This window comes from Astyanax mexicanus, chromosome 1 (genome assembly GCF_023375975.1).
Source record: "Astyanax mexicanus isolate ESR-SI-001 chromosome 1, AstMex3_surface, whole genome shotgun sequence".
NCBI lineage: Eukaryota > Metazoa > Chordata > Actinopteri > Characiformes > Acestrorhamphidae > Astyanax > Astyanax mexicanus.
In genome coordinates, this window is record NC_064408.1 from 799,468 (window position 1) to 812,500 (window position 13,033).

At 37.3% G+C, this 13,033-nt stretch overlaps 1 protein-coding gene across 1 annotated transcript; it reads right to left on the minus strand.

The window, feature by feature from the left end:
• Positions 1 to 6,392: 6,392 nt before the first annotated feature.
• LOC125805764 (lipocalin-like) lies at positions 6,393 to 9,713 on the minus strand. Its single transcript, XM_049485468.1, has 6 exons — positions 9,554 to 9,713; positions 8,564 to 8,703; positions 8,408 to 8,487; positions 8,201 to 8,317; positions 7,613 to 7,714; positions 6,393 to 6,560 (listed from the first exon to the last, which is right to left on the minus strand). Exons 1-6 carry the CDS (start codon positions 9,641 to 9,643, stop codon positions 6,547 to 6,549), a joined length of 543 nt encoding a protein of 180 aa, XP_049341425.1. The 5' UTR covers positions 9,644 to 9,713; the 3' UTR covers positions 6,393 to 6,546.
• Between the last annotated feature and the right edge of the window lie 3,320 nt (positions 9,714 to 13,033).

A 13,033-nucleotide genomic window follows, 5' to 3' on the forward strand; every position in this document is an offset into this window, starting at 1 on the left:
CTGCTTTTTTATTACTGTTATTACACTAAATATCACAGTAATAATCACAGCACTGCTTTATTATATCTGCTATTAATATATTACACTAAATATTACAGTAATAATCACAGTTGACTGTTTAGTCTCAGTACAGTACTATAATTACATCACTTTACTGACGGCAGAAACACAGGGAGGATAAACCAGTATAAATTAAAGATTACATTAATATCATAAGGGAGAAACATTTTGTTTGGTTTCTGCAGCGGTTGCTGTGGTGTTGCTAGGTGGTTGCTAAGGTGTTTTTTTCATATGCTTTTGAACAAATACTTTAGAGTTTATGCTAATGTATTAATAAGTGAAAATACACAATAAAAGGAAATAAAAGTATATTATTTAATCAGAAAACTAGATTACAACAAGAAGCTAAGAGATTTTCCAAAATAAATCAGAAATAGTAACAAAAATTAGGTAAAAACTTTCTATATGGTTTCTGTGGTGGTTTCTATGGTGTTGCTAAGTGGTTGCTATGGTGTTGCTAAGTGGTTGCTATGGTGTTGCTACAGTCACTTTCGTTTTTTTTCCCTACACTTTCTGTACAAATAGTTGCACAACCATAAATAACGTAATATATTTAATAACTTAACTTAATATATATTTACAGCATAGACAAATTAAAACAATAAATTATAATTAATAAGTTAATAATAATTATATATTAGTATAATTATTATACCCTTTTATCCCTATCTTTTGCTAAATGTTGTCACTGAAAACTCTCTGTAGTTCTGAGGGAGAGAAACATGTAAAAGGGGTTAAAAACTTTTGCACCTGATTCATTTCTGGTTGAATGAGGTCAGCTGTCCTCTTTGTTACTGCTGAAGTAACGAGTGCGCACTAGATACATCTGGAAAGATCAAGGCCACTGAAGAGATGTAGCTACATGTTATTAATGACAGAATCGCCGAGTTCTCAGAGAAACACACAGTAACAGAGTCCTGACCCCCCCCTGACCCTGCCCTGACCCCGTCCTGACCTCTATACCATCAGCTGATTACATCATCAATACCTGATCAATAACATCTACACCAATCAATAACACTCCACAACACTACAGACCACGCCCCCTGCTGGCTGCTCCGCCCTCAGCACGTTCACTCACTGCTTTTATAACAGAATTATATTTAAAACTCAAATTTAAAAATGATACTTTTAATTTTTATCATTTAATAATCTGTAACAATTTAATTTACTAAAGAGAAACCAGTGTTTGGGTTCAGTAAAGAATTATTAATAATGAAGATGTTTATTTCAGTTTATAGAAATATGTTTGCTTTCTGTTCTTTATATTTATTTGGTGTGGTGTAGGACCCCAGCGTCCTCATACGAGGACATTATATTTCTGTTTCTCTGCATCATTATACTTAATGTTTTAAAAGGTTGACCCTTTAGCTTCATATGGAGACACCCCCTGTACTATCTAGTGGTCACATGACAACATTATAGTTATGTGATTGAAAACAAGATGGCGGGAATCCCAGTCAAAAGTTTCTACAGCCAGTCCAGTCAGAAACATGCGACAGGTAAAACAATCTAATAGATTATAATATATTATATTTGAAATTATGTTATCTACTTTCTGTACAAAGCTAAATTTCATTTTTTGACTAATTGGGTCCTGCTGATCCCTAATCAGCTACAGCTGTAGTTTAGCAAACTTATACGCTGTGATATATGTATATTAGAGGTGGGCGGATCGATCCAAATATCGATAATATCGATACCAACGCTGGTATTGGTATTGAGCAATACTCGTGTAAAAATCTCGATATTCAAGCTTTTTTCTGCTTCGCACGAGGATTCACCACAGTCTACTCTCTGGTCTCTTGTTGTTGCACATGCGTCACATGGCTCAGCAAAGCCAGCCAAACCGCCACACAGGTAGGCTCAGCCTGGCCCCGCCCACTCAGCGCTCTCCTCGAGTCGACACGCCTCTACCTCAGGAGATTAGTGTTGAGTGATATTTTTTTACACTCTGTTTATTTAAGAAAAACTTGCATTTGAATTGCACTGAAAGGAAGACAATTCCTTATTTTTATTGTTTTTCCAAATTACAATTCTATTAAAAAAAGAAACAAAGAAAGAAAGAACTAGAAAAGAGGGGAGAATTTTTATTTTATTTTTTTATATTTTTTTATTTTATATTTAAACTTTGTTTTGTTACTGTTCCATTGTTTCTAAACAAAAATGTTGATTGTGATACTAAAGTATTTTGTTATCACTTACAATGTTTGGTGAAATTATATCCTAGGTTTTTGGATCATTTGGATCTATAAAGCTTAAATATTAAAAAGTATCGGTATCAGCATCGATATCGGCAATACTTACTTGGTATCGGATCGATACCAAAATTCCCGGTATCGCCCACCTCTAATGTATATATCTGTTTTATTGTTCTTTTATATTTGCATTGTTCATTGTAATCTTCATGTTGTTTTTTAAGGTAGACAATTTCAAGATCTGTCCAGAGATAACGGGTGAAAAATAGCCTTTAGGCTAATTCTGGTGCATTTACAGTAATGTTAATTAATGTTAAATAAACTATTAAATAAATAAAATGATAGGAAAAGATGAGCCAATACATTTTTTTTTTTTTGCAAAAATTACTTCCTATACAAGATCAAAGTTTAGATTTTATACCCATTCGGTCCTCCTGAATAGATTATTAGAAATAGAAAATTAAAAATGCACACCAAACTTAAACCCGGGGAGGATATAGAATTACAGTACTAGATGTATATGCAGCACAAATTTAAGCTGTTTTTACTTTACAGTTTTTCCACATGGTATAAAGGCAAAATATAAAACTCTGCACACAAATCCAAAAACATGAAGCTCCTGATTCAACACTGTGACTCCAAACTGCTCAACTCTAAACTCAATTCCACATGATCTCACTCAGATATCATCATAAATCACTAAAGCTTTACTAATCCCTAAACACACACTGCATCATTTAGTACAGCTTCATCACCTGACCATCACTGAGCTTCAGATACAAACATTAGAAATAATAAATCTATTTCTGTTTCCTCTTTATATCAGAACTGATTTTTCTCCTCATGTTTCTCATTGTTCTTACATAAGTGAAAATTACAGTTTTGTAACCTACAGTAAACCACATCCAGTAAATCAGCTTACATTAGTGCTGCATATACATGTAGTACTGGAATGCTATATGCTACACCGCACCAAATAAATATAAAGAACAGAAATTCAACATATTTCTATGGACTTGTATGAATTTGAATTTGTACAGCGGCCTCATGAAGTCAAAAACACAACTAAATACTTCTGATAACAGAGCTCTGAATTGATCTTATCAGTGTTTATTTGATGCTCTGCTGGAGATAATAATAAACACATTTCTAGAAACTCGGCTCAGTTTCTCCAAACTCTAACACTAACTGAAAATTATTTATTTATTTATTTATTTCTAACTCCCACTCACTAGGACTCTCCCCCTCACTAGTGATGCTCCAACACACCAGGAGGGTGAAGACTAACACATGCTTCCTCTGATACATGTGAAGTCAGACTCCGCCTCTTTTAGAACTGCTGCTGATGCTGTAGCATTACCGAGTAGCATCACAGCGCTAACACTTGGAGGAAAGCGCAGCGACTCAGTTCTGATACATCAGCTCACAGACGCCCTGTGCTGCAGACATCACCCTAGGAGTGATGTGGGGAGAGAGCGCCATCTACTGTACTGTACCCACCCAGAGAGCGCAGGGCCAATTTTTGCTCCCTCTGAGCGCCGGCAGCTTGATGGTAAAGCTGCATGAGCGGGATTCGAACCTGCAACCTCCTGCTCATAGTGGCAGCGCTTTAGACCGCTGGACCACTCGGGGCCCCACAAACTGTAAAATTATTAATTAACTGCTTTGTTAAAACTCAAACACAAATCTCTATCAAAACTGATTCCTTCCACCAAAACAACAAATACGGATATTTTATAATATATCTCTTACAGAGCATCAAATAAACACTGACCAGATCAATTCAGAGCACTTTTATCAGAAGTGTTTGGTTTGGGTTTTGACTTCATGAGGCCGCTGTACAAATTCAAATGCATACAAGTCCATGGAAATACGTTGGCTTTCTGTTGTTTTTAATTTATTTGGTGTGGTGTAGGACACCCCCCCCCCCCCCCCATTTACAGTACTATTACTACTACAAATATAAGCTATATGTGCTGTATGTAAAATGTTGCAAAACTGTAATTTTCACCTATTTTCACAATGAGAAACATGATAAGGAAAATTCACATAAAAAGAGGACACAAAAATGTATTTATTGCAAAATGCAAATAATCAGATCACTGTTCATCAGACCCCTGATATCGGTCAGGCCAGAGGACTCATCTACATCAGCTGCAATATTCTCCCTCGCCAAACAGCGGGGGAAAAACGCCTCGCATGGTAAATCCATCTTTGGCAATCATCTGCGTGGATGTTATCACATGCCTCCCCCATTACATGAAGTATCACCACACACTCGTGGGGTCTGAGTTTGTACACGTTCCACCTCCATGCAGAAAAGAATCACTCTATTGGATTGAGAGATGGGGAATATGGTGGAAGGTGCAGCACAACAAACTGTGGATTTAGAGAACCAATCACTGACCAGAGCTGCCCAGTAGAAACTTACATTATTCCAGATGACAACATAGTATGGCTGTATCACGTGAGGCCAGGGCCGCTGCTAAGGTTTTGGAGGCCCTAAGCATAACTGGTCAGGTTTCTTCTTCTCAGCTCCAGACTCAAACCGTCGCTTCATAGTTGAATTACCATTTAGTAGCAACTTCGCGCGGTGAACTTGTCTCCTGCCAAACTCAAGCAGCGTTGCTACTTTAGTTAGGACTAAGGTTGCCAGATAAGTTACGATTTTTCATCCTATTTGTTTATTTTATTTTAAGTTTTTAACTTACACAAATATTGCACTGGACAAGTTTTTGTATAGAATGGCCACATACACTTTAAAAATGGTTAAACATGCGCAAGATTTAGCGCCTCCATGCATTTTTTGATTATTTATTTGACTGGAAAATGTCACATCTGGCAACAACCAACAGAGCAAACCGAGCCGTGCCATTTCAGGCAATAGGGGTGGGGGCATTATATTATGCACAAAAATAATAACGTGCCGCTTTTAAGTAGTAGAGTAGGTGCCCCATGCAATGTTTAAAGACAAAAAAGATGAGCGTATCATAAATAATTCACATTGGGTTTTAAATTTAATAATGTCATAATTTCAACACATTTCATTCTCAGTCAATTTGGCTCCCTGCAACTGCAAAATGGTTGAGGCCTAACGCTGGCTGCGTTGTCTGCGTATGCAGAGTGGCGGCCCTGCGTGAGGCCTCTTTTATACTCTGACAAACGATTGAAACATTCTTCTAATTAAGTTTAAACAGCTGCAACTTGTGTAATTCGAGTTTTGTATCTGAAGCTCAGTGATGGTCAGGTGATGAAGCTGTACTAAATGATGCAGTGTGTGTTTAGGGATTAGTAAAGCTTTAGTGATTTATGATGATATCTGAGTGAGATCATGTGGAATTGAGTTTAGAGTTGAGCAGTTTGGAGTCACAGTGTTGAATCAGGAGCTTCATGTTTTTGGATTTGTGTGCAGAGTTTCATATTTTGTGTTTAAACAATGTGGAAAAACTGTAAATACAACATACTGTGTCAGTTCACACGTACAACGTGCTGTAATAAAAGAAACGTTGTGTTTTCGATTGTTACTGTACTGTATCTATTGTGTGTAATGGATCCTCCATGGAGTTTACAGTACTCCTTTCTGCACTGAGTTGTGATATTACTGCATTTTCTGCATTATTCATTATTCCTATGAAATGCACAAGTCTATAGTAAATGCCCAATACATATTTGAGAATAAATAAGGGTTGCTGAAATGCATCCTGGCAGCTGTGAAACTGCAATAAGAACAGTCTCACACTCTGAAAATTGTGTTTTGAATATTTTTGGTAGTGTGGTTAATGATGCTCAGTAGTGTGAACATTTTTGCAGGCCTCGAGCGGTACTGTGGGGTCAAAGTTTGCTTTTGAGCATATGAGCTGCTGTTCTGGTGTGATGGGTTGTGAGGTTGTGTGTACGTAGCTTTAGTAAAGTGTTTTGTGTTTAGAGTTTAGAGTGAAAAATGAGGGGCAGTATCGTGAAACGTGTTTAAGCAATAGAGAAAAACTGTAAATAGCAGTAAATATATATTGAATAAATGTATTGGTGTCTCCTGTGGAGTTTTAGTGTGGATATTGTGCTGTAGATTAAAAATAATATAATAAAATAAAATAAATAATAACGATAAAATAGAATAAAAGAAAAAGTCACAACATCTTCTGCTGCTTAAAATCACATTTATTGTTTATGTTTTTTTAATGCTTGAAATGTTGAATTAAAATCAGATCAGATGTTTCTGACTCAGGACAGAACGGGTTAATCATTAGATTAATGATCGATGATTCGAGGGTCCGGTCGAGGTCAGGAAAGCTCAGTTGCATCCCTCTAAAAAACACAAATACAAAAAATACATTTTGTTAAATTAAAAAATATATTTAAAACATTTGCTTTAAAAATTATTTACAAAAAAACTTTTTTTAAAATCTGTTTATTAATAATATTTTATGTATATTTTTATTATGTACACATTACAAAATATTAATTAAAATGACCCCTAACCCACATAATCATTAACTCAACACAATAATATCATAATATCACAATAATAAATATATCCCCAATAATTAAATATAAAGTGTTTCTAACAGGAAACACTAAACATATCACACCGTATTTGATCCTACTTTTTACTGAATTTAATTTAATTTTATAATTTTATTCTCTATGCAAAGAACAACAATTATAATGCAAAAAGTAAACCTGGGGTAAAATTCCTAAAATCATTTTTACCTATTTTTACTTTAATACAATAGTGTATGTTAATTTATAGCAAATATATATTTTTATATATATTTGGATAAATTTGTTGACAGCATACTTTAAGCATAAATATTTAGCACACCTCGCTAACGTGAGCTTTTAAATAGAGTGAGAAGAAATATAACATTACATTTTCAAACAATACATTTCAAATAACTGCAAAAAATAACAAAGTAATCATTTATATTTTAAATATATATATTTGCTATAAATTTGCAACATAATTGTTTCCCTTTTGATTACTACAATTTTAATTTTAGATTTTTGTGTAAAATGTTTGGCACAAAATTCACTTGATTTTACCAAATTAAAAACCTCTGGAATATAATCAAGAGGAAGATGGATGATCACAAACCATCAAACCACCAAACTGAACTGCTTGAATTTTTACACCAGGAGTAAAGCAGCATAAAGTTATCCAAAAGCAGTGTGTAAGACTGGTGGAGGAGAACATGATGCCAAGATGCATGAAAAAAAAAACTGTGATTAAAAACCAACCAGGATTATTCCACCAAATATTGATTATTTCTGATCTCTTAAAACTTTATGAATATGAACTTGTTTTCTTTGCATTATTTGTATTGTATATATTATATATTTATATATTGCAGATGTACCGAATTTGCTGAGGATGGCGGTGTTCTCGGATTTAATTCCCTGCTCCTCACTGATCGTCTTAAACTTCTCAATCACCTCAGCCTTCGCCTCCTTCTTACGAGCTGAAACACACACACACACACACACACACACACACACACACACACACACAGAGCGTTACAACAATACACACTTTAATCTGTACATTAAATTTCACAGAGAACATGGAACGGAAGTGGGTGTGGCTTACAGTAAAAATAAGTGAAATACTTGAAGTGGGTGTGGCTTACAGTAAAAATAAGTGAAATGCTTGAAGTGGGTGTGGCTTAGACCAGAGATAAGTAATATACTGATAGTGGGTGTGGCTTACAGTATAAACGATAAGGTTCTGAAAGTGGGTTTGTCTTAGACCAGAGATAAGTGAAGACCTGGAAGTGGGTGTGGCTTACAGTAAAAATGAGTAAAATGCTGGAAGTGGGTGTGGCTTAAAGTAAAAATAAGCAAAAAGCTTGAAGTGGGTGTGGCTTCAAGTAAAAATGAGTGATGTTCTATGAGTGGGTGTGGTTTAAATGAGAGGCGTGGCCTAATGAAGAAGGCGGAGCTATTACTCATCAGCCGGCTGATGGTGTAGTTCCGGTCCTCCTCGTCGCTGACGATGAAATAGGCGATAACGTATTCATCCGCCTTCATATCTAGAACCTGGAACACGTTGGTGGTGCCGTACTCTAGAACAGACAGACAGAGAGAGAGACGCATCTTAAGGTGGAACAGGAGGAACTCAGCAGAACCACCTTAAACCCGGAGCAGGTACTCACTCTCCACGTAGAAGGTGAAGCGTCCGGGAATGCTGGTCTTAGACGCCATGTCACTGAGCTTCCTGCACGATCCGTCCTCACTGATAATCACACAACCAATCAGATCACTCAGATCCATCAGAAATCAATCAATCAATAAGCCCTGTTACTGCGTACCTGAGGAAGGTGGTCTCCAGCAGGATGTCTCCGCTGGGTTGGGGGGTGACGATGATCTCCTCCATCGACAGACGATCCTTCAGCCTGACGAACCACGGCGCGTTCGAGGAGGAGCGGATAGAGTACCACTTCCCCGCCAACTGCAACCAATCACAGAGGAGTTTTAATGAGATTTAAGGAGATTTAATGAGATTTAAGGAGATTTAATGAGATTTAAGGAGATTTAAAGAGATTTAATGAGATTTAAGGAGTTTTAATGAGATTTAAGGAGATTTAAGGAGATTTAACGAGATTTAAGGAGATTTAACGAGATTTAAGGAGATTTAATGAGATTTAAGGAGTTTTAATGAGATTTAATGAGATTTAAGGAGTTTTAAGGAGATTTAATGAGATTTAAGGAGATTTAATAAGATTAAATGAGATTTAAGGAGATTTAAGGAGATTTAATGAGATTTAAGTAGATTTAATGAGATTAAGGAGAATTAATGAGATTTAAGGAGATTTAAGGAGATTTAAGTAGATTTAATGAGATTAAGGAGAATTAAGGAGATTTAAGGAGATTTAAGTAAATTTGAGAAGATTGAGATTGAAACGATTTTAGAAGGTTGAGAATATTTTAGAAAATATAAACTAAACTGAACTGAATTTAAGGAGATTGAGAATCTGAGAAGATCTAAGAAGATTTAATATCTGAGAACAGATTGAGAATATCTAAGAATATTTTAAAAGATTGAGAATATCTAGGAAAATGTATGAAGATTGACAGTATCTGAAAAGATCTAAGCAGATTTAAGGAGAATATCTGAGAAGATCTAAGACGTTTTAAGTAAATTTGAGAAGATCTAAGTAGAGTTTAGAAGGTTGAGAATAACTGAGAAGATTTAAGTAAATTTGAGAAGATTGAGATTGAGAAGAGTTTAGAAGATTGAGAACATCCTGGAAAATTGAGATTATCTGACACAATTTGAGAAGATTGAAGATGTTTTTTACCTGCTGGACGTTGAATCGGTCGCTGGTCGCGCCGCTCGACGCCACGGCGATCAGGAGAACTCCCAGCATTCCCAGCGTGGTGGTTGCCATGGCTGCTGTACTCTGCGGTTGAGGAGGTTCAGAAGTGTTTAGAAGCTCTCAGGAGAAGCTCTTATAAACCCATCAGCTGCACCAGCTCAACCCTAAACCCCACCCCCCAGGTGCGCAGGGGGCGGGGCCACGAGATCACCCCAGTGGCACACCTCCCTCCGAGATGCCGTCACCGGGACGGGTGAGCAGCTTCGACCTTGGAAACCACTTGGAAACCACGGCAACGACATTAAAAATTCCCCTAAAATGAACTAAAAATGGAAAATAAATATATATTAAATATATAATATTTATATTTACACATTTTCACAGATTTAATACTGATTAAACATTATATTTCAGAACAATCTGTGTCATCTATATAATTTCATTACACTCATTTTACAATACGTAATAAATATACAATATACTTTACAATAACTTTTTCTTCAAATGAAACACAAATTTTACTGTAACTTATTTTGTTATATTTAAATATACCTTAGTGCATTTAACAAAAAAACAGAAATGTAGAATTGCATTTGTAGGTTTACACTTGATGCTTTATCTTTTAAACCACCTAGCAACTCCCCTTAAACCACCTAGCAACTCAAAATAAACTCCACACCATCAATCTAGCAACTCCACATGAACCACATAGCAACTCCACAGCATCCACCTTGCTACTCCACATAAACCCCCTAACAACTTCACTTAAACCCTAAGCAGCCCCACATAAACCACTTAGCAACTCCCCTTAAACCACCTAGCAGCTCCACATGAACCACCTAGCAACTCCACATAAACCACCTAGCAACTCCACACCATCCATCTAGCAACTCCACACCATCCATCTACCAACTCCACAAAAACCATCTACTGACTCCACATAAACCCCAAGCAGCCCCACATAAACCACCTAGTAACTCCACACCATACATCTAGCAACTCCACATGAACCACCTAGCAACACCTCTTAAACCACCTAGCAACTCCACAAAACCCCCCTAGCAACTCCACATGAACCATCTACTGACTCCACATAAACCCCAAGCAGCCCCACATAAAACACTTAGCAACTCCCCTTAAACCACCTAGCAACTCAAAATAAACTCCACACCATCAATCTAGCAACTCCACATGAACCACATAGCAACTCCACAGCATCCACCTTGCTACTCCACATAAACCCCCTAACAACTTCACTTAAACCCTAAGCAGCCCCACATAAACCACTTAGCAACTCCCCTTAAACCACCTAGCAGCTCCACATGAACCACCTAGCAACTCCCCTTAAACCACCTAGCAACTCCACATGAACCACCTAGCAACTCCACAGCATCCACCTTGCTACTCCACATAAACCCCCTAACAACTTAACATAAACCCTGAGCAGCCCCACATAAACCACGTAGCAACTCCCCTTAAACCACCTAGCAACTCAACACAATCCATCTAGCAACTCCACATGAACCACCTAGCAACTCCACAGCATCCACCTTGCTACTCCACATAAACCCCCTAACAACTTCACATAAACCCTGAGCAGCCCCACATAAACCCATTTGCAACTCCCCTTAAACCACCTAGCAACTCAAAATAAACTCCACACCATCAATCTAGCAACTCCACATGAACCACATAGCAACTCCACAGCATCCACCTTGCTACTCCACATAAACCCCCTAACAACTTCACTTAAACCCTAAGCAGCCCCACATAAACCACTTAGCAACTCCCCTTAAACCACCTAGCAGCTCCACATGAACCACCTAGCAACTCCACATGAACCACCTAGCAACTCCCCTTAAACCACCTAGCAACTCCACATGAACCACCTAGCAACTCCACAGCATCCACCTTGCTACTCCACATAAACCCCCTAACAACTTCACATAAACCCTGAGCAGCCCCACATAAACCCATTTGCAACTCCCCTTAAACCACCTAGCAACTCAAAATAAACTCCACACCATCAATCTAGCAACTCAACATGAACCACTTGACAACTCCACATAAACACCCTAGCAACTCCACAGCATCCATCTAGCAGCTTCACGTAAACCATATAGTCAGGTTCTGAAGTGAGGTGGGAACAGTGTTGTGTTTCAGTTGTTATTGGTGTGATGGTAATTGATCAGGTATTGATGATGTAATCAGTTGGTGGTGTAGATGTTATTGATCAGGTATTGGTTATGTAATCAGTTGGTGGTGTGGATGTTATTGATCAGGTATTGGTGATGTAATCAGTTGGTGGTGTGGATGTTATTGATCAGGTATTGGTGATGTAATCAGTTGGTGGTGTAGATGTTATTGATCAGGTATTGGTTATGTAATCAGTTGGTGGTGTGGATGTTATTGATCAGGTATTGGTGATGTAATCAGTTGGTGGTGTGGATGTTATTGATCAGGTATTGGTGATGTAATCAGTTGGTGGTGTAGATGTTATTGATCAGGTATTGGTGATGTAATCAGTTGGTGGTGTAGATGTTATTGATCAGGTATTGATGATGTAATCAGTTGGTGGTGTAGATGTTATTGATCAGGTATTGGTTATGTAATCAGTTGGTGGTGTGGATGTTATTGATCAGGTATTGGTGATGTAATCAGTTGGTGGTGTAGATGTTATTGATCAGGTATTGGTGATGTAATCAGTTGGTGGTGTAGATGTTATTGATCAGGTATTGGTGATGTAATCAGTTGGTGGTGTAGATGTTATTGATCAGGTATTGGTGATGTAATCAGTTGGTGGTGTAGATGTTATTGATCAGGTATTGGTGATGTAATCAGTTGGTGGTGTAGATGTTATTGATCAGGTATTGGTGATGTAATCAGTTGGTGGTGTAGATGTTATTGATCAGGTATTGGTGATGTAATCAGTTGGTGGTGTAGATGTTATTGATCAGGTATTGGTGATGTAATCAGTTGGTGGTGTAGATGTTATTGATCAGGTATTGGTGATGTAATCAGTTGGTGGTGTAGATGTCAGGAGGGTCGGACTCTGTTACTGTGTGTTTCTCTGAGAACTCGGCGATTCTCTCATTAATAACATGTAGCTACATCTCTTCAGTGGCCTTGATCTTTCCAGATGTATCTAGTGCGCACTCGTTACTTCAGCAGTAACAAAGAGGACAGCTGACCTCATTCAACCAGAAATGAATGAGATGCAAAAGTACACTACATTAGATCACTTTAATCAAACCTTACACTACATTAGATCACTTTAATCAAACCGTACACTACATTAGATCACTTTAATCAAACCTTACACTACATTAGATCACTTTAATCAAACCTTACACTACATTAGATCACTTTAATCAAACCTTACACTACATTAGATCACTTTAATCAAACCTTACACTACATTAGATCACTTTAATCAAACCTTACACTACATTAGATCACTGT